At 50.4% G+C, this 25,122-nt stretch overlaps 1 protein-coding gene across 2 annotated transcripts in view; it reads left to right on the top strand.

The window, feature by feature from the left end:
• Window positions 1–25,122, top strand: part of Ppl (periplakin) — a 49,345-nt gene that overhangs the window by 17,481 nt on the left and 6,742 nt on the right. Inside the window, exons 2-18 of one of the 2 annotated variants that reach the window (XM_008846562.3) lie at window positions 3,551–3,650; window positions 9,366–9,520; window positions 10,118–10,238; window positions 10,555–10,680; window positions 10,777–10,818; window positions 11,952–12,113; window positions 12,196–12,303; window positions 13,781–13,876; window positions 16,211–16,333; window positions 16,472–16,618; window positions 17,410–17,561; window positions 18,354–18,451; window positions 18,612–18,769; window positions 20,369–20,547; window positions 20,638–20,776; window positions 21,476–21,669; window positions 24,008–24,158. In XM_008846562.3, the coding sequence (XP_008844784.1) occupies window positions 3,551–3,650; window positions 9,366–9,520; window positions 10,118–10,238; window positions 10,555–10,680; window positions 10,777–10,818; window positions 11,952–12,113; window positions 12,196–12,303; window positions 13,781–13,876; window positions 16,211–16,333; window positions 16,472–16,618; window positions 17,410–17,561; window positions 18,354–18,451; window positions 18,612–18,769; window positions 20,369–20,547; window positions 20,638–20,776; window positions 21,476–21,669; window positions 24,008–24,158 (2,251 nt within the window). Of the gene's footprint in view, window positions 1–3,550; window positions 3,651–9,365; window positions 9,521–10,117; window positions 10,239–10,554; window positions 10,681–10,776; window positions 10,819–11,951; window positions 12,114–12,195; window positions 12,304–13,780; window positions 13,877–16,210; window positions 16,334–16,471; window positions 16,619–17,409; window positions 17,562–18,353; window positions 18,452–18,611; window positions 18,770–20,368; window positions 20,548–20,637; window positions 20,777–21,475; window positions 21,670–23,974; window positions 24,159–25,122 lie in introns of both variants that reach the window. The other variant, XM_029570330.1, reaches the window with a different exon arrangement.

The raw sequence follows: 25,122 nt of genomic DNA, 5'->3' as shown, positions 1-25,122 counted from the left end.
ATTGTCCAATTTGGCCCCTCCTGGCTTCCCACTACACTGTTCTGCCAGGAGCCCAAGGTCCCTGGGTTGAGAGTTGCTCCAAGCTCTGTGTCTTGCCTTATGTTCTGGACTTGGCTGGAATGGTGTGCCTCATCAGGGACTTCTACAGGAGACTCTCTGTGTACTACCCCAAGGAGTGACAGGGCTAGCCAGGGACATGGGTGTATGCCCTGTGAAGGGAGGGCTGGAAGGCTCTCCCTTCCACCTTGAGGACCTAGTGGTGGCCTGTACAGGCAAGAGTAAAATATCAAGAGAGCCTCTTGGCCTCTAGGTGAAGTGAGGAGGCTGCCAGTCTGCCCAGTTGTGGAACAAGGGAGCAGAGAAGGTGGGGAACAGGGTGGGCCCCAACCCAGCTGCTCTGGAAGCTCAGTTCATCCCTCCAGAGCCGGCTCCTCCATGAAGAACCCCCCTTTCCCACCCCTCTTCACTTCTTCCCCTGATAGCAGCTTTTTCTATTGCAGAACTTCTCAGAGCCTTTACAGAGTTGTGAACTTGTTTGGGGTAGGGGGTGGGGATTTCCTAACTGCCTAGACTGACAGATGGTTAGTGCTAAAATGATAGCACTTGGGTTCCTGGGCCTCACTTTGGGAAAAGCTGCCTCCTCATTGATTCTGCAGAAGTGGTGGCCTTGATGTTCTTCCCTCTGAGCCCTCAGCCTTGTGCTCAGGCCTGACACAGGACAGGACCTTGAGTAAGGTTCAGGAAATGGATGGACACACTCAGCTTCCATTTGCTACTGTTCCTTCTCTCTCCAGCTGGCTCACCTTGGCAGCACCTGCTATGCTTGTCCTCAGGCACTGGTGAGCATCCAGGTCCCCAGGAGAACCTGGAAAATCAACAGTAAGAGTGTACAGTTTCCTATCTGGGCTCTGGAGACCTGGGCTCAGACAGTTGAGGCAGTGCCCAGGACCCTCACTTTCTCCTGTACTAGGTGAATCTTCTTCCACTTGAGGGTCTAGTGTTCACCTTGTCCTACTCCAGAGAACACTCCCAGGACCTGCCTTTATTGTAACCTCTCTTTATTGGAAACTTCTAGCCGAGACTCCAAACTCCCCCTCAACCTTCAGAACCCATTTGCATAGTAGAATATTATTCAGTTGTGGGAAGGAGTAGCGTTTTCACAAAGGCTGTGGTGAAGATGAACCTTGCGGTTATTATGTTAAGAGAAACCAGACATGAAGGACCTCAGACCATGAGGATTCTTCTTGGATAAACTGTTCAGCATAAAATGTACATAGAAGGTGGATGGATTAGTGGTTGCCAGGAGGGGAGGGGAGATAAGAATAGGGAGCGACTTCCAACGGGTATGAGGTTTTTGGGGGTTTTATTGGTTGGTTGGGTGGTTGGTTGGTTTGGTCTTTTTGAGAGAGGGTCTCCCTATAGCACCAGCTGGCCTAGAACTCACTATGTAGACCAGGCTGGCCTTAAACTCATAGAGATCCACTTGTCTCTGCCTCCCAAGTACTGGGATTAAAGGTGTGTGCCACCATGCCTGGTGGGTATGAGGTTTTAAGGGTGATGAACACATTATTTGGTTAGATGGTTGGGATGGATACAGAACTCTGAATATACAAAAACTCACTGTGATTTCAATGGGTACAATGGTGTGTGAATGATGTCTCCAAGGATGTGTTTAACCGAGTGGACTGTGACTGTTCTCCTGTTATCAGCTAGCTGGATCCTTTTGCTTTACCCAGACAGAAAGTGTGGAGAGGGGAGGAGCTCTGCCAGGGCAGGGCTTTGGCAGATTTTGTATTCCTTGGTGTTTGACAGGGAGCATTGTGACCAGGAGGCAGGAGCAGCAGGCAGCTAGAGTTCTTGCTCCTATGCAGGCATCAGATGTGGGGCCATTAGCTCTACAGGTGTTAAGCTCTTTCTTGTTTTTTAAGCCATTCTAGGCATAGAAACCAGAGCCTCATAGATGCTGAGGGAAGCCCTCTCCCACTTACCCTCACTCCCTTTTTTACTTATGTTGAAGCAGGGTCTTACTAAGCTGCCTAGGATATCCTTGCATTCATTCTGTACCCACATCAGGCCTTGAACTTGTGATACTCTTGCCTCAGCCTCCCAAGTACCTGGGATGACCCGCCGTGCCACCAGGTTCAGCTGTGTTCCAGCTCAGGCAGGCCTGGAGCACGGAGACACTCGGACCCTCAGCTCCTCAAGTATTCTGGCTGTCAGAAAGCCTAGGAAGTCAGAATCCCTCAGCGTCTGACAGAGACCAGCAAGACAGCTTGCCATGGCCTCCTGTCACAGCCCCCATCACAGTTGCCATCTTCTTTGGGCATTGTTGACAGCTACTTTTTGTGGGGGGCTCATTTTTGAGACAGCCCCAACTGACCTGGAACTCACTATGTAGACCAGGCTGACCTTGGTCTAACAGAGATTCACCTGCCTATGTCTCCAGGGTGCTGGGATTAAAGTATGCACCAATACACCTGGCAGGTCTGCTCCTCTTGTGGCTTAACCACTTCTGCTGTCAGGTCTGCAGGTGTCCAGGGCTCCTTGGTTCTGCAGTGGCACCTACCAGGCAACATCAGGGGAGGTAGCACAGACCAGAGTCTTTCAGCCTACTCCCCAAGTAGGAGCACCAGATAAGGGATGCCTGCACCAATCAGCATATGCTGTATGCAAATGAAGGTTCATGATGGCATCAATCCCAGCAGTCCCTCTGCTGGAACTCTAGGGAAAGTGTTTCCCCTCTGGCTTGGATAGAAATAGTTATAGGGTCATCTGGAATTTCACTGAGGCTTATGACAGAAAAATAGTTTGATACAAGCTGTTTCAAACCGCCCTGACTGGGGCAGTGACAATCAGTTGTGGTTGTTTTGTATGGTTTTCTCAAGGTGTCCATGGAGTGTTCAGAAGAGCCAGGGCTGACCTAAAGGCAGTCCTGCTGACTGGCTGACTGATAGTCCTTTTGGACAGATAGTCCTTTTAGACAGCCAGAGCACCAAGGGAGAGTCCCACCACTGCCCCACCCTCAATGTCTTTGCTTATTTACAGGAACTTGAGCAACAGCATTGCCACTAGAACTTGAAGTGCTTATCATAAGCACTAACAGTGATTTTTAACAGACTTTAACAGTGCTTTAAGTCTAAAGTGTTTTAACCTGCCCATGCCACAGGAGGAACCAGCTCCACCTCATGTGTCTCAGTTCCAGCACTAGGAGGCTGAGGAAGGAGGAAGGCTTGTTAGGGGTGGAACCAATGTAGAGGCCAACTCCGAGGCAAAAACCAGAAACAAAAGTCTCATGCTTTGACAGAAGAGAAGCTTTAGATCCAGTGACCAAAGTGGGGCTGGTTCCCCCACCGCACACACTGTCTCTGGCATTAGTGGCTTTATCCTGTGGAGAGAGCCGAACTCCAGAAGACTGGCTGGGTAGCAGAGTCCTGCTCGGGTCTGAGGCTGGGGTCTGGGGCTGAGGGCTGGGGCTGGGACTGGGGACTGGGGTTTCCATGCAGCCCCTTGGCCTTGGCCCATCTCCCTGTTCCTCCTCCTACCCCTGCAGCATCTCCAACAAAGAACTCTCAGAGCTCATCGAGCAGCTGCAGAAAAATGCTGACCAGGTGGAGAGGAACATCGTGGAGACAGAGGCCAAGATGCAGAGTGTGAGTGCCCTGCCCTCCCCAACCAGGATCCTCCCCCAGGTGACCCCAGCCCTCACGAGGTCACATCTGGAGGCCTTTGTGGTTGCTACAGGTGTGAGGGGCAGAGCTCTTGGTGTCTAGAGGGTAGGGACCAGAGACCTGCTAAACACCCTGCAGTGCCCAGACCAGCTGCAGCTGCAGCAAAGACCAAGCCAGTCCAGTGCCTCCAGGGTGCTGGGTTCCTGTGTTAGAGAAAAATGGAACAGGTTTCAGTAACCTAGTGACACAGTGGAGGGGGCCCTTGGCTTACAATGTCTTCATGGACAGGTGGGATACTTCCCCTGGGTGGAGCTTTTTCTGGGGCAAAGCTCCTCCCCTTGTTTCCCTTGTGGGCAGTTTCCTTGTGGGTAAAGCTTCCCCTGGGCAGAGTTTCCAGGTCAGGAGGGGATCTGTTTAAATTTGTTTGTTTATTCATTTTTATTTTTTTATGTGTATGCATGTTTTGCCTGCGTGTATGTAAGTACACCATGTACATGAAATGCCCACAGAGGCCATAACAGGGCGCTGAATCCCCTGGAACTGGAGTTATGGAGTTATTGCTAGCTCTCATGTGGGTACTGGGAACCAAACCCAGGTCCTCTGCAAGAGCAGCCAGTGCTCTTAACCCCTGAGCCATCACTCCAGCCCAAGGAGGGAAACTCTTAGGGAGCCAACCTAGCATAAGATCAGGAACTTGCACTCACTGAGTGACCTCCTACTGTGTGACTCCAGCTCAAAGAGCAAGAGCACTCACTCTCTCACCCCAGCTAGTCAGGGTGCTGCAGATTCCCCAAGACCCAGCAGGTACAACCAGGGCATTCTCCCTTGTACCTCCAACACCATGGCACAGTCTGTGGCCTCCTTTGCTGGGGAAGGCAAGAAAAGACCAAGAAGGAGCAGGAGCATCTCTTTCCCATTCTCCCTTGCACTTGCTCTTTCTCTCTCTCTGTCTCTATCTCTCTCTCTCTCCCCAGTGCTGGGGATGGAATCCAGGGCATTGGGCATTCTAGGTAAGTCTTCTGGCCCTATGAGATGCTGAAAAGACTGGAGTGACCAATCAGTGACAGCTGGTCCCAGAAGTCACTGCGGGTTAGGCAAAGGAAGTAAGCTGGAAAGCCAGGTTACACTTGAATTTCAGTGTGCCGACTCTGAGTTTCAGCAGGGGCCTTCGTACCATTTGGAACTCTCTTGCTCTGACAGAATGATTTATTATTTATCTGGAATTCAAGTGTAGCCCGGCACTGTGTTAGGCACCTTAGTCATTGGGTGACTAAGAGCATGCCTGGAACAGTGGGGGACTGAGGGTGGGGAGGTCGTGGTCTGCCAGGCCCAGCTGCTGTGCCCAGAATCTTGTGGCTGCCCTGCCTCCACAGTCACCTCTGACAGACCAGGTATACAACCCCACGGGCCAGTCTATAGACAGCCCAGAGTACCCGGAGGATGGGTTGTGGGCGAGATACTGGGAGTGGGAGGCCATGGGTTAGTCCTGGCTCAGGATGGTCCTGCAGGGCTTCTGGAGTGGGGTCACCTTCCTCCTGTCTGGAGTCCTCCAGTCTTGCTACACCAGCCTGCCACTCCTGACACCTGTCCCCTCCTGACACTCCTCTGTGATTTTTTTTTTTTTTTTCCTGCAGTCTCCTCTCTCCTGACGTGCTGCAATGATGTTTTGGATTTTTGTGGGTTTTTTTTTTTTCTTTCCTAAATGAAAAACATCTGGTTAGGATGTGTCTTTTTTTCCCTCACTACCAGAATAATGGTGTGTGCCAGTTTTCAACATCTCAGAACAGATAACCAAGGGTAACCTCATAATAATTAAAACCCCATAGACTCCATCTTCAGCACCTACCAGCCCTGAGCCTTTCTGTGTGTTATGTTGAACTTTCTCTGGTGTGTGTGTGGTGGTGGTAGGGGGTCCAGCCCTCCCATTGTGTTTGTCAAAGGAATGACTCACAGTAACAATGTATTTGAAAAATCATGCTGATTCCTGCCCCCTCCTTTCTGTGATGCTGGGGATGGAGCCCAGTATCTTGTGCATGTTAGGCAAGCACTCTACCTCCAAGGGCACCCAGACCCTGAGCTGCTTTTTAATTTCAACTGAAAAAAACTTGAAAAAAGCAGCCACGTTTCAAAGAGTACATGAACCAAGCTATCACCTTTCCCCCCTCCCTCCCTCTTCTCCCTCCCTCCTCTCCCTCCCTCCCTCCTCTACTTTTCATTCTTCCCCTCTCCTTCCTTCTTTTCCTTTCTTCATCCTTCCCTCCCATCCTCATTTTCAGAAGACATCATTATTTATTTATTGTAGTCCCCAAAAGTTTTCCTGAATTTTCCATTTTTTTAAAACTGAGGATTCATCAAACCTACCCGTTTAAAGGGCAGCATGTGGGATGTTGACATCTTCCCAAGGGTCAACTCCCTCCCCTATGATTGCTCCCTGTACCCCACCACTCACCTGCTCATCTCTATGAGTCACACATTCCAGATATTCCTGAGAGCAGAGCTGTCTGTGTGTGGACAACCAGAAGGAGGGAGCAGTGTCCTTTCACAGCTCTCTGACCCAGACTGCCCCAGTGCCCACCTCTGCACCTCTGAGCGCCCACTTGTCCACCAGTGTGCCTGTCATATGTCAGCCCTATCAGTCCCTCTGATCTGAAGGACCATTTTACTGAGGTATAACTCACAGAAAGAGCCCAGAAATGACCCCATCTCTGAATTCACCTCTGTGAATTTGTGCTTTGGTGGGTAGCACCTAGACAGGATAGACTAGGAACTTTCTAGAAAGCTTTAGGTGGTGATCTAGAGGTGACCCCTCTGCTGATTCTTCTTGTGGTCCATCATGGCTGACTTTAGAAAGTCCTTGAATGCCCATACAGCATCCCCCACAGGGCTCTTCTTCTGACCCCTCTCACTGTCCATCAGTTTAGCTGACTTTAAGTTCTTGAATGTCTACACAGTGCTCCACACAGTTGCTTCCTCTCCTTAACTGGAAGTATTCCCCACACTCTCAGATTTACCTTTGGAAATTCAGTAATGATTTACAGACTTTCCCCTTTTACAAAATTGATCTTTGACACTGCAGCTGCCCAGGGTGGCCTTGGTCAACCGGTGATGGAGAAGATAAAAATCTACTTAAGCCAGGAAGTGTGCTGGGTTGCAGTCCATCAGCTGGATCTGCCCCCAGGGTCAGGATGCCCAACCCACTGGCCCTTGACTGTGCAGCCTCAGCTCCAAGCTGCTTGGGGAGCCAGACACCATGTTTCCTCTGTTTTCTTTTTCTCCCTTTATCTGCTTTTGTTTTTATTTTTTATTTTCAGTACTCAGGATGGAACCCCATGCCCCCATCCCTCTTTTTTGTTTGTTTGCTTTTGTTTTTGTTTTGAGAGAGTCTTCAATTATTTCAGGCTGGCCTTGAACTCACTATAGCTGAGTGTGGCCTTGAACTCCTGATCCTCCTTCCTCCAGTTCTTGAGTACTAGGATAACAGGCAAGTGCTGCCATGCCTGGCTCCTCCTTCTCTTCCTTCCTTCCTTCCTTTTTTCTTCTTTCCTTTCTTCCTCCCTCCCTTCTTCCCTCCTTCCCTCTCTTTTAAAAATATTTATTATTATTTTTTGTTTTTTGTTTGTTTGTTTTGTCTTTTTGAAGCAGGGTCTCCCTTAGCCCAGCCCCAGCTGTCCTGGAACTCACTATGTAGACCAGGCTGGCCTTGAACTCACAGATATCTGCCTGCCTCTGCCTCTCAAGTGCTGGGACTACAGGCATGAGCCACCATACCCAGCTTATTTATTATTTTTATTTTATGTGTATGAGTGTATTGCCTGCATGTATGTAAGTGCACTTGTATCGCACAGTGCCTTTGGAGGTCAGAAGAGAGCATTGGATCCCCTGGAACTGGAGTTGCAGATGGTTGTTAGCCACCATGTGGGTGCTGGGAACTGAGCCTGGGTCCTCTGCAAGAGCAGCCAGTGCTCTTAACCTCTGAACCATCTCTCTAGCTCCCCTCCTTTTAAAAAGGATTTAATAGGCCCGGCATGGTGGCACATGCCTTTAAGCCCAGCACTCGGTACAATTTAAACCACCTTTTTTTTTTTTTTTTTTTCTGAAACGGGGTCTCCCTGTAGACTCAACTGGCCTGATCATGCTATGTAGACCAGGCTGGTCTTGAACTCACAGAGATCCATCTGCCTCTGCCTCTCACCTGCCTCAGTGCCTTTACCCACTGAGCCATCTTGCTGGCCCTCTTTCTACCTGTAAATAGCTTTATTAGTATGAAGTACTCATGCCTGAGTATGCCATCCAGTGACTTTCAGGACTTTTGTCAAGTGGCACAGTGGCTCCCACGGATCAGTCTCAGTGGGCTCTCCAACATTCCTGTCTATGCTCCTCCCAAGCTCCCTTGCCAAGCAGCTACCCTCCTGCTTTCTGCCCCTGGATCTGCCTGTTGGGGGATTTTCACCTCAGTGGAATCCCACATCAGGGGGATCAGGGAATCACTGCATCAGGGTATTTCCCTGTCTTGTTTTCTGACTGAGATTTGGTCACTGAGTTGCACCTCCAGCCCCCTTTCTCCCTTCTGTTTGTTGTTGTGGTTTTGTGGTCCTGGGATAGAATCCAGGGCCTTGTACCTGCTACTCAAGTTCCTACCCACTGAGCTGCTTTCCCCTTTGAGAAGGCAGATCCCTTTGTTGCTCCCAATGTGAAGATGGGAACCCCCTAGGCTGACAGCAGGGAGGCCAGGCTGCCTGTGAGTGCCCTAGCATTAGCCTTTCCTGCCTTCAGTCCACCTACTGTCATAACCTCCTCCCCTGCTGGACTCAGAAACCCTGAGGGATTCATCCCCAGAGGCCAGCTTGGTGCTGAGACACAGCCAGGCTTCTAAGATGCTGAAACAGATGGACTGTGTTTATAAACCTCCATCCTGACAGCCAACTAGCTGTTTTCTGTAAACAATGATACTGAATTCACAGGCAAGCTATGGACTGCACCTCCAAATTTCTATCCACCTACTCTTCTTTCTCCCATAACCAGGGGGCCATGCAGGACAGCCCACACAGCTCACCCAGGCACCGCTGTAGACAACCAGCGGTTCAGCTCACACCCTCAGTGCTGACAGTCAGTCCCTTAAAGGGTTCCTAGAAGCTGTTTTACTTTAGGCATAAATGGAGCTGAATGATTGGCTCCTAACTTGGAGCCCTTCTGTGCTCTGGGTCTGTAGGTCACATGGATAGCCCTCACTCTGGTCCTGGTTCTCTCTCATCCCTGCCTCTAGCCAAACAGGCTTTCACCATGTCTTACTCTCTACTACCACCTCAGGGCCTTTCCCTAGGCTGTTCCCACTGCCTACAACACACTTTTATTTCATTCTTCATCCTAGCTTACATCAGCATCTCAGGGGTATCCTTGAAAACTGGAGTGACAGTGGATCCCCTTGTTCCCTCTCTGGTGCCTTATGAGGTTTCTGTCATTGGCCTTTGTCTGCAGTCTCACAGCCTGAGCTGTGAGCACCAGATGGTCAGAGTCATGTCTCTTCAGGGCACTGCTGGGAAGGACCATTGCTCCCTGTTTCAGTACCCAGCTGTGTTTGCTGAGTTCCAGAGAAAATTCTGGAAAAGGCCAGAGGAGCCCCCTGCTGGTCCTGAGCTTCCCATCACTGTATCACCACAGAGCTGCCCACCACAGAGCTGTCCCTTCTTTCTCTCACAGGACTTGGCCAAGCTTCAGGAGGGGCGACCCCCTGAGCACCAGGATGTGGCCCTGCAGAAGGTATCAGACTCTGAGAAGTTGCTGTATGTACTGGAGGCAGACGCAGCCATCGCCAAGCACATGAAGCATCCACAGGGGGACATGATCGCTGAGGAGTAGGTTTCCAGGGAGTTGTGCTGGGCTGGGGGCCAGGCAGGAGGGTTGTGGCCCTCCAGTTCTTTGGAGTCCCAGCAGGGTATATGAGGGTAGATGGACACAAGACGTGTGCCAGGGCTTTATGTTTTCCTCGATGACAGGACTGTAGCTCAGGGAGTTGATGTACTTGCCACTTTTGGACCTGATGGCTTTTGTGTCTCCCAAGTTTATGGCTTATGATACAGCTGAACTCGGATGAACAAGCCCCCTACCCCACAGGGTCAGAGGTCTCTCCCTGCCCTATACCCCCTGTGCTTGTCCCTGTGTGCCACACCCCTCTCCATGCCCCCTGTTGAACCATGGGCTCTAAAGAACAGTGTTCTTGCTGATTTCTTCCAGATCCTTCTATAGTCATGGGTACATAGAAGGTCCTTAGGAAATGGTGGAGGAAGCAGACAGGAGGAACAAAAGGATTCAAGATGGTCTGGCATGCAAGGCCACTGTTCCTTTCCTCCAGGTCACTGAGCTGAAGCCCAAGCTGGGGACCCAAGGCTCCTCTGGGGCTCACATAGTGATGCCAGCAAGCTGCACTAATACACCAGCCTCTCTCCCCTCAGCATCCGCCAGCTGAAGGAGCGTGTGACCAACCTGCGTCGGAAACACAAGCAGATGTACAGCCTGGCAGTGAAGGAGGCAGATCCAAAGGTCAACTGGGCTGCACTGGTGGAGGAAAAGCTGGTATGGCCCTGGGGCAGAATCATCTCATAGTACCTCCATCCTGCGGGGGAGGGAACACCATCATAAAGTCCCCCGATAGTGTGTCACTGAGAATAGAAAGGAACAGTGCCTAGCCTGGGCTCTCAGGTCACTGTGAGATTAAGGGATTACATGTGTAAGGCAAACACATCTGTAGTGGTCCAGATGCCTGCTGACACTCCAGAGGAAGTGAAGAAGAGAGGAAACACTATCCCCATGGGGGCTCCTGTAGGTTTGGGCTGGAGGCTGCCCTCAAGCCTACTGGTTCTTCCTGGTGTCTCCCCTACCCACCCACCAGGACAAGCTGAGTAACCAGGCCTTTGGGACAGACTTGCCACTGGTGGACAGCCAGGTGGAACAACACAATATCTTCCACAATGAGGTCAAAGCCATCGGGCCCCACCTGGCCAAGGATGGGGACAAGGTATATATGTGGTGGTGCCTCAGGAGTAGGGAGTAGAAGGTAGGGAGGGACACACTGGTGCCCTGGTCTAACCTAAGCCCTTGGTTCTGTCCACAGGAACAGAACAGTGAACTCCAGGCCAAGTACCAGAAGCTGCTGGTGAGAGGTTCTGGGAGGGTTGGGGTGGGGCGGTGACAGGAGAGGACTGGACAATTAAGCCCTGAGGGGGTGGTAGAGTACAGGAGGCTTGGGCCTGGGGGAATAGGAGAGGATGGGAGGCTTGGGGGTTAGGGACAGCTTACTCCTCTAAAGTTGACTTGAGAACAGTGTCACCATGCCAGTAGGGAGGGACACACTGGTACCCTGGTCTAAAACTAATGGTCTAATCTGATGATGAGGATGGAACCCAAGATTTCAAGCATGCTAAGTGAGCACTCTACCAGCTGAGTTGCACTTAGCTCCACTCATTCTTTATGAAGCACCTACTATGTGCCAAGTAGATGCCACATACTTCTAGAGCATGATCCAGGCATGTGTACATGTATGCATGTGTACATACATATATATGTGTGCATGTATACACCTGCATGTGCACGAATGCATGCATATGTGTATGAATGTATGCATGTGCATATGTTAGTCAAATCTCTTATTCTACAAAATGCAAGCCTTCCAGCCTATCTGCCCCTTTTCAGCCCTCTGTGGCCCCAGATACTTCTCTGAACACAACCATAAGGCGTTGAGATGCAACTCAATAGAGTGCTTGCCTCAAATGCATGAAGCCCTGAGTTCCATCCTCAGCACCAAATAAAACCAAGTGTGGTAGTACATACCTAAGTCTTCCTAGCACTTGGAACATGGAGGCAGGAGGATTAGGAGTTCAAGGTTATCCTCGACTACATAGCAAGTTTGAGGTCAGCCTGGGCTACTGGAGACTCTATCATTCATAAATGAATAAATAAATAGACTCACAATAAAAGTAAATGCAGAAGATATGGTTGGCATTTATTGAGCGCCAACTGTATGCTAAGTCTCTGCCCTATGGGTAAGTGCTTTACAGATGGCAAACTGAAACTTCAGGGAGACCTCAGTCCCAAGGACATATCTCTTTGTTCATGGCTACACTCTGCATCTAGCAGGTGCTCAATAAACACTTGTCAAATGAATGTGTTTCAGAGGCTCTGGTGCTTTTTCCAAGGGAGCCTGACTGGGCAGTGGCAGAGGAGGGCTGAGGAGGGCAGGGAGGCCAGGCCAGGTCCAAGTGCTGTCCTTGCCTCATCCTTGCCCCATAGGCAGCATCACAGGCTCGGCAGCAGGACCTGAGCTCACTGCAGGACTACATGCAGCGCTGCACCAACGAGCTGTACTGGCTGGACCAGCAGGCCAAGGGCCGCATGCAGTATGACTGGAGCGACCGCAACCTTGACTACCACAGCCGCCGGCGCCAATACGAGGTAGGTGCCAGGCAGGTGCAGTCATAGAGTGGGACACGGAGCTGCTCGGCTGGGTGCTGACCCCATCTGCTCCCTGTTGCAGAATTTCATTAACCGGAACCTGGAGGCCAAAGAAGAGAGAATCAACAAACTGCACAGCGAAGGTGACCAGTTGCTGGCTGCTGAGCACCCAGGGAGGAACTCCATTGAGGTACGTGTCCCCCAGGAGGGGGCCCACTCTGGGGGTGCCTCTGCTGGAGCTGAGGGTTCACAGCTACATTCTGTGACCATTTTGCCATATGGTTCCTCCTCCCCCATTACCTTGATCCTCTGCTGTGTTCTGCCCCAGCCACTGACTGCTGCTCAAGTTCTGCCTGGGTTTGTTTTCTAAAGCTGCCATGCAGACTGTCACAATGACAGTCCCCTGAGCAGGAGCACAAGTGCTCTCAGATCTCTCCACAGAGGCTCCCCATCTCTTCCACCTGCATCTGGTCCTGCTGTCTCCAGCATCCCTCTTACTGAAGCTGTACCACTCCCATCTCCACTAGCAACTTCTCTCAGCCTCTACATCTTCTTTTCTTTCTTTTTCTTTCTCTTTTTTCTTTTTCTTTATTTCTTTCCTTCTCTCTCTCACTCTCTTTCTTATTTTGGTTTTATTGAGACAGGGTCAAATAATGTAGCCAAGCCTGGCCTCAAACTCTGGATCATCCTGTCTCAGCCTCCTGAGTGCTGGCTACCAGGCCCATGTTCCCCCCCCTTTTTTTTTCCTGGTCTTTTTGACCCTGTAGCCCTAGCTGGCCTGGAACTCACTATGTAGACCAGAATGGCCTTGAACTCACAGAGATCCACCTGCCTCTGTCTCCCAAATGCTGGGATTAAAGGCATGCACCACCACACCCGGCATGTTTCCTTCTTATAAGGATCTAATTCCATCATGTTTTCACTTTAAGATCTTTAATCAACTTGCCCTTTACCCTATTTCCCAGAAAGGCCACAGGCTGGGTTCTAGATGAATAGGAACCTAGTGGGGCAAACAACCCCTCATGCTCATCCATCTGCAGAATCTTTGTGGGTTTTGTTTTTCTATCTTTACAGTTCCGGGGACTGGAACCCTGGGCCTTGCATATACTAGGCAGTCATTCTTGCCACTGACGTACATCCCTAGTTGTTTGTGGAAACTATTTGTTTTTGAGACTGGGTTTCATGTAGCCAAAGCTGACTATGAGCTCACTATATAGATGAAAGGATGATCTTGAACTTCTCATTCTCCTGCCTCTGCCAGGATTACAAGTGTGCACCACCACACCCAGTTTTTAAGCAATGCTGGGGATGGAACTCAGGGCTTTGTGCAGGATAGACAAGCACTTACCAGCTGAGCTACAGCCTTCTTTGTAAGAATTTGTTAAAGGCATCACTTTAAGCAGACACAACCCCCAACTTGGCCCCATGCATTGCACAGCCTGTGCAGCTGTACATGACAGGCTTGCTTGGCACCCCAACATGCCCTCACTGTCCTCTTCTCACCTGAACAAGAGCTGGCTACCTCCTAGGTGGGAGGGTAGTGGGAGGAGCTTATCCCAAATAGAAGCCTTCCTTCTCTCCCCTTCCGCACCTGGAGCACCACCGGTTCCTCACTTGGTATCCCAGGCACCCAGACAACAGTGACTGGTCTCTCCTCTCCCTGATAGGCACACATGGAGGCTGTGCACGCAGACTGGAAGGAGTACCTGAATCTGCTCATCTGCGAGGAGAGCCACCTGAAGTACATGGAGGACTACCATCAGGTACCTGCGTGGCTGGGCACCACCAGCCCTAGGGAATAGCATGAGAGTGTTCAATGCGCCTCAACACACACAGGGCCTTGAGCTGCTTCTAAGGAACCTTGCAGGCCACCTTCCCCAAGGCAGAATGCCCACACTGCCCATGGGATTCAATGTGTTCCAGGCCTGCTGAACCCTTGTGTGTCTTCAAAGGAGACAGGCAGGGAGAGTGACTGAGCCAGTCAGAATAGGACACAACGATGGTGTGGGGCTCATTTTTTCTTTTTTTATTGTACATGTATATGGTATGTGCATGTGCAAGTGCAGGTCATGCATGCCACAGTGCATGTGTGGAGGTCAGAGGACATTCCAGGAGTCAGTTATCTCCTTCCACTGTGGGATCAGGGGATTGATTTCAGGTCATTATGCTGATACAATAAGCACCTTACCCACTGAGCCATCTCACTAGCCCAGGGTTCATTTTGTTTTGTTTTTTGTTTGTTTTGAAACAGTCTTATGTTGCCCAGGCTAGCCACTTGCTATGTAGTGGAGAATGATCTTAAATTTCTGATCTTCCTGTTTCCAACCTCCCAACTGCTGAGCTTACAGGTATATGCCACTGTACCTGTTGGTTCTTGTTTTGTTTTCTGATTCAGGGTCTCTCTGTAGCCCCAGGAGACCTGGAACTCCTTATGTATATCGTGCTGGCCTTAAACCTACAGAGATTTGCTTGCCTTTGCCTCCCAAGGGCTGGAATTAAAGGCATGGGCCATTACGCCCAGGTCAACCTACGCCCAGCTCAACCTATTAATATCAGTACTCCCGAGGCTGAGACAGTAGGATTGCTGAGAATTTGAGGGGAGCTTGGGTTACTTTGTCTCAAAATAGGAAAAAGGGGGAAAATAATAGTTTTCTAAAAAGTGTGAGGGGCTAAAATGGCAAGTTTTATGTTCTATATAGCTCACTAAGTTTAAATTTTTTAAATTTAAATATCCTTATGTGTCTGGCTTCTCTCGCTGAGCACGGCATCCTCCGGGCTCACCTCACTGCAGTGTGTTTCTGTGCTTTACTCTTTTATGATGGCCCAGCCGCCCACTTTCCAGATGGGCACCTGTGTTTACCCAGCCATCTGTTCTCAGACACTGTGTTTCCAGGGAAACGTACATTTATAATAAGAACTGTAAGTGATTTTTTAAATGTGGGGTTCCCTTGCAGGACTGGGAGGTTGAACCCAGGCTTCACACACGCCAAGCAAGTGCTCTGCCTCTGAACATGTTTGTAACCCTCTTTTTACTTTTTATGTGGAGACAGAGTCTCACTAAGTTACCAAGGGTAAACTTGGAAAAACTTACTCTCTTGGGGTTGGAGAGATGGCTCAGCAGTTTAAGAGCACTGACTGCTCTTGCAGAGGACCCAGGTTTGATTCCCAGCACCCACATGGCAGCTAACAACCGTCCGTAACTCTAGTTCCAGGGGATCTGACACCTTCTTCTGACCTCTGAGGGCACTGCATGACATGGGTGCCCTTACACACATGCAGGCAATACACTCATACATATAAAAATAAATTTTTAAAAATTTTTTTAAAAGAAAGACTTATTCTGTAACCCAGGCAAGCCTTGATCTTATGATCCTCCTGCCTCAACCTCCTCAGTGACAGACCTGTACCATTGCTCCTGTCTGACTCGGGGTTTTGAGACTCGGGGTTTGTGGCTCTAGTGTTTGAGCCACACAGTGATTCATAGAAGTCCCAAAGTGCTGCTCATGGCAGCATTCCAAAGCCCAGGGGACAGCTAAAAATGAAGGAGTCAAGAGCTGGACCTAATAATGGGCAAGGGAACTTTCCAGAACAAAAAGGGGAGGCAGCTAGCAAGGCTTAGAATGAAAGTATAGTCACATGCCTCTTGCCCATGGAAATGGACAAGAAATGCATCCTTGGGTGATTTTGCTATTGTGCAAACCCATGAAGTACACAGATTAAGGTGGCCCCATGTCACCAGAGACATACTCCTATGGAACCTGTTCCTGAACAGTCCATGGTTGGCTGAGATGTTGCCTGTGACTATGGTTAGGGTGTTCCCGGCACAGAAAGGAAAAGAATGCCTCAACTTACTGGCCTCTAAAGGAAAATAATACAGAAGTTCAGTGTTGCCGATTGGTGGGAAGAGAGCCAGCTTCTTCCCTGAGGCCCTAGGAACCTGGTTACAGAGGGAGGGGGTGTCAAGGCTTAAGCAGAAGGTGACATCTTGGGTTCAGGGTGAATGGAGGCCCAGGCCCACTTGGGGGTTAGCATGAAGTCACAGCCAGAAGCCCTTGTAATAGTTTTCTATCTTTGATGAGCCCTCTGGTCTCCCCTAGTTTCACAAAGACATGAAGGATGCCCAGGAGTTGCTACGCAAGGTGGACTCAGACCTGAACCAGAAATACAGCCCTGACTTCAAGGACCGGTACCAGATTGAGCTGTTGCTGCGGGAGCTAGACGTGAGTGACAACATGGGACAGGGAATGAGGCCCCACATCTCCCTGGCCCTGGGCCCCAGCAGACCTCTCATCTAGCAGCCTGCCTCATCCTCCCACAATGCATGGTGGCTGTCTGACCTGGGTCCTATGCTCTTGCAGGACCAGGAGAAAGCTCTGGACAAGTATGAAGATGTGGTACGGGGGCTGCAGAGGCGGGGGCAACAGGTGGTGCCACTCAAGTACCGCCGTGAGACACCGCTCAAGCCTATCCCTGTGGAGGCCCTCTGTGACTTTGAGAGTGACCAGGTTAGCCACTTTCTGGAGCCCTAGGCAGCCTGGGCCACACTGAATCTTAGGAGTGACACTGCTGGACCTGGGGCCTCAAGTATTCATCTCTCATGGGTGTCACTGCCCACCCTTTCTCCTAGGGGTAGATATGCACCCCTCTGTCCCCACCCCCATTCACTGCCCTGGCCTCATCCCACCAACTCAGTTACCTCAGCCATCCCAGAGTCCTAGGGAAGCCTCTCATTGGCCTACTTTGTCATGTAAGCTATCTCTAACCAATCCCTGTCTCTGGGGAATGACCAAGCCTCAGTCACACGTCTATCTGGAGACTCAGAATGCTGACAGGATAGGTCACATGGCCTAAGGATGGCAGGGGTGGGTCCCCAAAGAGAATCAAAGGGCTGGGGATGTAGCCCAATTGGTAGAGTGCTGGTGTAGCACTGCGTAAAACAGGCATAGATGGTGGCAAATGCTTATAATCTAAGTACTCTGGAGGTAGAGGCAGGAGGATCAGAACTTCAAGGTTATCCTCAGCTACATACTGAGTTTGAGGCCAGCCTGGGCTACATGAGACCTTGTCTCAAAAATAAGCAAAACCAAAGTTGAAATCAAGACTGGTACTGAGTTGGCAGATCACAAAGTATTCCCTCTGTGCTGGCTCTTCCCAGCTCTGTGGCCAAATGTTTTTAGAAGGCCCAAGAGGTGGGCTAAGACTCCCCAGGTCCAAGAGTTGGAGGGGCAGTTGGGAAGAGGGCAACTGGGCTCCCAGGCCTGAGGTGGGTCTTGATTGTTTCCCCCTATCCCACCAGGGCCTGATCTCTCGGGGGTATAGCTACACCCTACAGAAGAACAATGGGGAGAGCTGGGAACTAACGGACAGCACCGGGAACAAGCTGATAGCCCCAGCTGTCTGCTTCATCATCCCCCCAACTGACCCTGAGGCCCTGGCTCTTGCTGACAGGTACAAGGACAAAAGAGAGAAGCAAGGTGGACCCATGCCTGGGCTCCTTGAGTTTCTCCTGTCCATAATTCTGGGGATCTTCACTTTTTTTAGGGTAGAAGGACAGACACCTCCCACTTGTCCTCTCTCGAAGGCTCCAATAAGAGAGGGAGCTGTGGGTCAGGCTGGCTTGCTGAATTGGATGTCTGGCTGAGGGCTGGTACAACAAGCACTTTTTTTAAAGTACCTCAGGGACTTTGCACATCTGGAACATCCTGCCTGAAGTGCCTGTGTGCTGCTCTGCTGGTTCAGGCCCTCACTTTCAGACTTGATGGGGTCTCCAACCCCTCCTCTCTGTTCCCATGCTTCTCCACTGCACTTAGCTAAGACCTGTGTGTCAGCCATGTTGAGTCCAAGACCCTTGAAGCCAAACTTGGCAGAAAGTCATTCAATCACCTGAGAACTCTGCCAAATGAGTAGATTTAAGGGACACCTTTTTTTAGCCAGCCCATAGACATTTATTTATTGAGCACCTACTGTGTACTACTCCTTGGAGGTCACATGTTAGAGAACACTAGTGAACAGATGGTTTTAGGTGAAAGGGCTTGCACTGAAGGGAAGGGAGAGGAGAAAGGAAAAAGGCAGAAGGGATTCTTCCCAACCCTTACCCCCAAACAGCAGTTTGAACACCCTCCGAGTAACTGCTTGGCTGTAGTTGGTTACTGCCCAACCTAGGCTGGGGACCTGGGCCCTGCCTCTATGGATGGAGGGTGGTGTGCAGCTGGGATCCACAGTGCATTCTTGCTCTCACAGCCTGGGCAACCAGTACCGGAGTGTACGGCAGAAGGCAGCTGGCAGCAAGCGTGCGCTCCAGCAGCGGCACGAAGTGCTAAGGACAGAGAACCCAGGAGGTGGGTGCCAGGGCTATGTGCCAAGGGTCCAGGGAAGGGGATAGGCCATGCTCTGTGCCATGAATGAGTGACAGGTATCTATGCCAGACCAGCCCAAGGTCCCAGTTGGCCTCCTGGGTCTCATGTCACCACTGACTGCCACCCGTTTTCCCTCCTACAGATGCCTCTGACCTGCAGGGACGGCAGTTGCTGGCTAGCTTAGACAAAGTGGCCAGTGACTTGGACCAACAGGAGAAGGCCATCACAGGGATCCTACGGCCACCACTAGAGCAGGGACGGGCGGTGCAGGACAGTGCTGAGCGGGCTAAAGACCTCAAGGTACTGACAGGCCAGGAGGCAGGCTATGTCTTTGGCTCTCTGGGGCCTCTGCTCAGGGTTCCACTCCTGTGAGTCGTGGGACTTTCAAAACAAGTGCTGAACAGTTATGGAAGTGGCAGGGGAGCCGTTCCTATCACCTCCAGGTTATGGGTCAAGGATCAGGCCCTAAGGAGATTCCCAGCCCTGGTGTTCCAGACATGTCCACGGATGTGATCCAGGTGCTGCCCCAAATAGCCTGTTGTCAGCCTGACAGCAGAAATGGGAGCTACCACAGGTCCCTACTTAGTGGGGCTGCAGGCAGGGGCACATGGGCTGTGGAATTACAGGCTATTAAAACCAGGCCAGGGCTTCTAAAGAAAAGTGGGCTAGACCCCACTAGAGGCTGCTGGAGTTACCAGGAGAGATGCAGGCTCCCCATTTGTTACCACCTCATGTCCTTCTGCTTGACAACTCTCTGTGGTAGGGCCTGTTATCCTATTTTAGAGAGAAGTGTGATTCAGAGATTCAGAAATTCAGTGGCTTCTAGCACTGGGTGTGGTTGAGGAGCAGAGGCCCAGGGGCCCAGACACCATGGTGTCCTTTTCCCAAGCTCTGCAAACTCATGGAAAAGGTTCCTAATAGTATCTACCAGTGGCAGGTTGCTAGAGATTCCATGGAATCTTCTGCAAGGGGTGTAGACAGCAGCCAGTGCCCAGTGATGACCTGCTGCTTGTCTAAGTTATTGTCTTTCATAGTCCACTTGGGCCAGATGCTCATTAAAAACATAGACCCTGGGGCTGGGGAGATAGCCCAGTCAGTAAAATGCTTGCCTTGCATGAGGCACGTACAAGGACAAGGATCCAAATCCCCAGCATCCATATGGAAAGGGGGACAGAGTTGGACACTTCTGTAATCCCATTACTGGGATCAGGAACAGAAGAATCCATGGGGCTTGCTGGCTGGACAAACTAACCTAATTCACAAGCTCCAGTTCCTAATAAGAGACTTGTCTCAAAAAGATGGGGTATGGAGAGATGGCTCAGTTGATAAAATGCCTACTGGACAAACATGAAGACCTGAGTTCAGATCTCTAGCACTCATATTAAAAAAGCCAGGCATGGCTGCGCTTATCTGTAACATAATACTGAGTAGGTCAGAGACAGATGGCTCTCTGGAGTGTTCTGGTCAGTCAGTCTAGCCAATCTGTGAGTGCTGAGTTCAATGAGAGACTCTATCTTAAGAGATAAGGTGGAGAACAATTGAAAAAGACCTAATATTGACCTTTGGTCTCCACATGCACATGCACATGCACATGCACACACATGTACACATTCACACACAAGGTAGATGGTTCCTGAGAAATACCTGAGGAATATCTCTGGCTTCCCACATGTATGCACTTACACATGCATATGTACCCACCCACACACTGCCCCCCTCTCCCCAGCACGTATACACCAATAAATAAAAAATGCAGACTGCTGCACTGGTACCCGGGTACCAGATAAGCAACCCAGAGAGAGTGAGGCCTACTCAGCCATTCCTGCTGTCCTAGGGCACATCCTTGGGGGAAGAGGGCTGCTAGGCTGTGATTGACCTGGGAGGTCCTGGTCCCCATAGAACATTACCAATGAGCTGCTACGGATCGAGCCGGAGAAGACTCGGAGAACAGCTGAATGTGAAGCCTTTATGCAAGCCCTTCCAGGCAGTGGCACCACACCCTTGCTGAGGACTCGGGTGGAGGACACCAACCAGAAATACGAGCGCTTGGTGCAGCTGCTGGATGCAGCCCAGGAGAAGTAGGTGGCAACCGGGCAGCAGGGTGGTTGGTGTGGAGTCAAGGACCCATCCATCCCCTATATATACATGATGCTGGCATGTATCCTCAGGGTGGATGTGGCCAATCGCCTGGAGAAGAATCTACAGCAGGGCAGGGAGTTGCTGGCTTTGCATGAGAACCGGCTGACCCAGGATGACACGATGCCCGAGAGTGGCCACATCCTGGACAGCAAGAGGCAGGAGCTGGAGGTGAACCTGAGGCCTGGGGGTCGTGAGGGCCTTTCTCTGGGCTCAGGGAGGAACTTGAGACATTTATCTCTACCATGAGACAGATGAGGCTGTAGGCCCTGCATGTTCTGAGTACGGAATGTGCCAAGCTGGGGTTATAAATGAAGGCAGTGGCACCAGTCTTGGGTGTTCCCAAGTCTTTTAGCCTGTGAGGTTTCAAGGCCAGCATTTCACCATGAAGGGGGCTGCAGAAAACACAGGTTTCTGGGTCTCCTAGGAAGCACATATGGCATCCTGGGCCCATGGCTCCCAGGGCAGGTCCATAGGCACTGTCACCAGTGGCTCAGGACACATGTTTGCCTGACCCAACACTGAGGCACTGTAGTGTGTAGCCTGCAGTGGCCCTTCTCCATCTCCTTCTTGTGACCAGCTTTAGAGTCAAGGAAAATGGGCTTGGCAAGGGCCTTGTGGCTGGAGGATGGCAGGCTTTTACAGTCAGGCATATATGTATGCTACCTCTTCAACAGTCTGTAGGTGATTTTTTAGTTTTATTATAATGAAAAGGAACATTACAGAAGTGGCCCAAATTTGGTGAGGCTGTGCCATCGTTCCTGTTCCTAGAATTGACCCTCCTCTCAGAGCAGATGGCCCAGTGCTCTAGCAGTTTTGCCTGGTTCCTAGGAGCTCTGCCCACAACACTGCTATCTTCCTATCTGGCAGGCCATGGCTTCTGAGCTGCAAGCCCAGAAGTCCCTCCTGGGTGAGGTGGAACAGAACCTGCAGGTGGCCAAGCAGTGCTCAAGCTCAATGGCCAGCCGATTCCAGGAACACTGCCCTGATCTGGAGCGCCAGGAGGCCGAGGTGCACAAGCTGAGCCAGCGCTTTGACAACCTGAGTCAGCAGGTGGAGCACAGGTGAGGGGTGCCTCATATAGGTGGCTGGGGCGGGGGCCTATGTTGGCCAGCCTGCCTTAAGACACCAGGCTAGGTCCTCTGTTGTCACTAGAGACTGTTCACTACATTCTTCTCCTCCTCTTCCTTCTTCTCCTCCATTTTCATGTGTATGGTATGCATGCTTGTGTGTGGGCACACATGCACGTGTGTAGAGGTACACGTATGTGCATACAGAGGCCTGAAGTTGATATCGGGACTCATCCTTGATCAATTTTCCACTGTTTTCATTGAGGCAGGGTCTCTCACTCAAACTCAGTGGTCATTGAGATGGCTAATCTCACTAGCCAGTTTGCTCTGGGGATCCTGTCACCATCTTCTGCAGCTGGAATTACAGTTGGGCTGCCATGCTCACCCAGCATTTTTATGTGTTCTGGAGATCTGAACTCGAGTTTGTTTTTTTTGTTTTTTTTTTCCTTTCTGCAGCCAACATTTTAACCAATGTTAGGTTAGGTCCCCTGCCCTAGTTTCCTCTTTATGAATAATGCAGTACACACAGAGACTCAATCCAATGACCAGTCTGTGCCCACCTTTTGTATGTGGATGTGTGTGTGCGCGTGCATGTGCACCATGGCATATGTGTGGAAATCAGAGACCCAGGGTGTTAGTCCTTGCCTTCTACCTTGTTAGAGACAGGGTCTGAGCTCACTGCTGCATATGCCAGGCTGGCTCATAAGCTTCCCGAGATTCTTGTCTTTTCTCTCTGTAGGAGTGCTGGGATTACAGATGCATATACTACTGTGTCCAGCTTTTACATGGGGTCTGGGAACTGAACTCAGGTCCTCAGGCTTGTACTGAGCCATCTCTCCAGCCCCAACCACCTCCTCATTCCCACCTTCTCAGGCATCCTTCCACAAATCACATCCTCCTGGGCAGGTGGATGAGTGATGTCCCCGTGTGCTTCTGCTTACCTTTCTCCTGTGCTTTTGTCAGCCAGTGTGATCTCCCCCACTCTGCTTCATCTGTCCCTTAGTGGGTGGGGAATCAAGCTACAGAGTCTGCAGGTTTTTTTGAATTTTTTTTTTTTTTTGGTCATTCAAGTTCTCCACTCCACCCCCCTATCCCCCATCTTCCTCTCTTGTCTTATGTAGCCCAGGCTGGCCTCAAATTCAGTATATAGCTGAGGCTGGTCTTGAATTCCTGATTCTCCTGCCTCTGACTCCTGGGTGCTGAGATCACAGGTATGGGCCAACAGGCCTTGAAAGGGTCAAGTGTCTTAGTGATCTGTGTCTCTCAAAGGAGTTGTTCACTCAGTCTGTTGAGGGGCACTGACATAGTCATCACCACCATCTTCTTGCCGTCCTTACAGTATCTTTAGGATCTGAAGGGACACCCTTGCCCTTGTGTTCATTTTTTCTTTTTTTTTTTTTTTGCATTTGTAACTTTTTTCCTTTCTAGTATGTCTAAAGTTGATGGGTTTAATGATAATTTCAAAGAGTGAGCTTTGTGTTCTAGTTCCTTCTCTCCTGTGCTGTTTCCATGCCTTCCTTTCTGCTGCTTACCCTGGGTTTAATGTATACTTTTTCTTAAGGTGGAAGCTTAGTTGGTTTGACATAGCTTTTCTTTCCTCATAATGCCACGCAGTTCCCTCTAAACACTGCTTTTGCAGTGACACTGAAAATTTCCTCTTGGGTGAGTTGGGAAGATTTCCAGGCTTTTCCTGGGGCTTCTCTTTGCTCCTGTAATATACAGTGGGCCTCTCTGCTTGTGAGGACACAGCTAACCCTCTCCCTTCTTAACCATTCTCTTTCTGGTAAATGTTTAGTGTGTGTCCAGTTTGTTTACATTTGGTTTTCCTTCTTTAAAAACTCGTAGGTTGGTTCCTACTTCCATCTTCAAATGTTAAACCCACATTGGGCTGCATATGGACTATAGGCCACCAGAAAAAAACAAAAACAAAACTCAATAGGGCTAGGAAGACAGTTCAGTCAGCAAGGTTCTTGACACACAAGCATGAGGATTTGAGTTTGATCCCTAGCATGCATATATTTATAATCCCAGTGTGGGGAGGTGGAGACAGGTGGACCCCTTGGACTCACTAGTCAGCCAGCCTAAACCTACCCAGGGGATTTGAGGCCATTGAGAGACCCTGTCTTAGCAAAGTAGGTGATACTTGAGAGATTACACTTGCGGTTGACCTCTGGTCTCCAGGTGCGTGTGTATAAAACACACACACACACACACACATACACACACACACACACACACACACACACATACACACCCAACTACACTTGAAGGGTCAGTGAAGCTTCTGCTTGTTGTACAGAGCCCTGAGGCCTGAGTGGCTTTGTCCCTTCAGGGCCCAGAGCCTGCAGAGCGCCAGGGCTGCCTATGATGAGTACCGCCGTGGTTATGACTATGTGCTCCAGTTCTTGGCCAACACACCCAATTACGAGCCCCAGGAGACAGATAGCCTCAACCGGGTGGAGACCAAACTAAAGAACCAGAAGGTAAGATGGCTACTTCCACTTCTGCAGGCATCATGATTGGAGGGTCAAGCCCCTTTCAGCAGAGGGAACCAACCCTTTAGGAAGTGGAGCAAGGCCAAGGACTGGCTGTGCCACCTTCCCTGGGCCACAGTTCCCAACACTGCCTTACAACAAGCACTGAGTATCTTACTCATCCTTCCCTTCTCAGTGTCCAGCCTGGGGCTTGGCTCAGTAGATACCCATGTGGCTTGGCAACATGGTGCATGGCCACCAATACTCAAGAGGAGCCCTGTGGGCTTTCCATCTCCTCAGTGCCACAAGCCATGTCTCCAGGCTGGGGATGAGAACCTCAGAAATGCAGTGACTGGGGCTAGGGAGGTGGCTTAGGTAGAAAAGTGCTTGCCTCGCAAGAATGAGGACCTGAGTTCAATCCCCAGCACCCATCTAAAAAGCCAGGCATGGCTATGTATGTCTGTAACCCCAGCACTGGGTTGGAATGGGGGGAAGGGAGGAGACTGGTGGATCCCTGGAGCTCATCAATCAGCCAGCATAGCCAAATTATGAGGTTCAGTGAGAGGCCCTGTCTCAAAAAATAAGTGATAGGGGCTGGAGAGATGGTTCGGCGGTTAAGAACACTGGTTGTTCTTGCAGAAGACCTGGGTTTGAATCCCAGCACCCACATGGCAGCTAATAACTGTCCGTAACTCCAGTCCCAGGGGATCCAACGGCCTCTTCTGACCTCTGCAGGGATTGTATGACACAGGTGCACTTACCTACATGCAGGCAATGCACGCATATACATAAAATAATAAAATTTTTTTTAAAGTGATAGAGGAAGACATGTGATGTCGACTTTTGGCCTCTATATGTACACATACACACACATCAGACACGCACACACACAGAGAAGAAAATCCAGTGGCTAACATTCAACTTGTCCTCCCAACTTGCTGTCCCTTCCTCGGCTTGTTTCCTTCTCTACAAA

Source organism: Nannospalax galili, unplaced genomic scaffold (assembly GCF_000622305.1).
Source record: "Nannospalax galili isolate Female #2095 unplaced genomic scaffold, S.galili_v1.0 scaffold471, whole genome shotgun sequence".
Taxonomy (NCBI): Eukaryota; Metazoa; Chordata; class Mammalia; order Rodentia; family Spalacidae; genus Nannospalax; species Nannospalax galili.
Note: the sequence above shows the minus strand (reverse complement) of the source record. Positions and strands in the feature narration are given on the sequence as shown.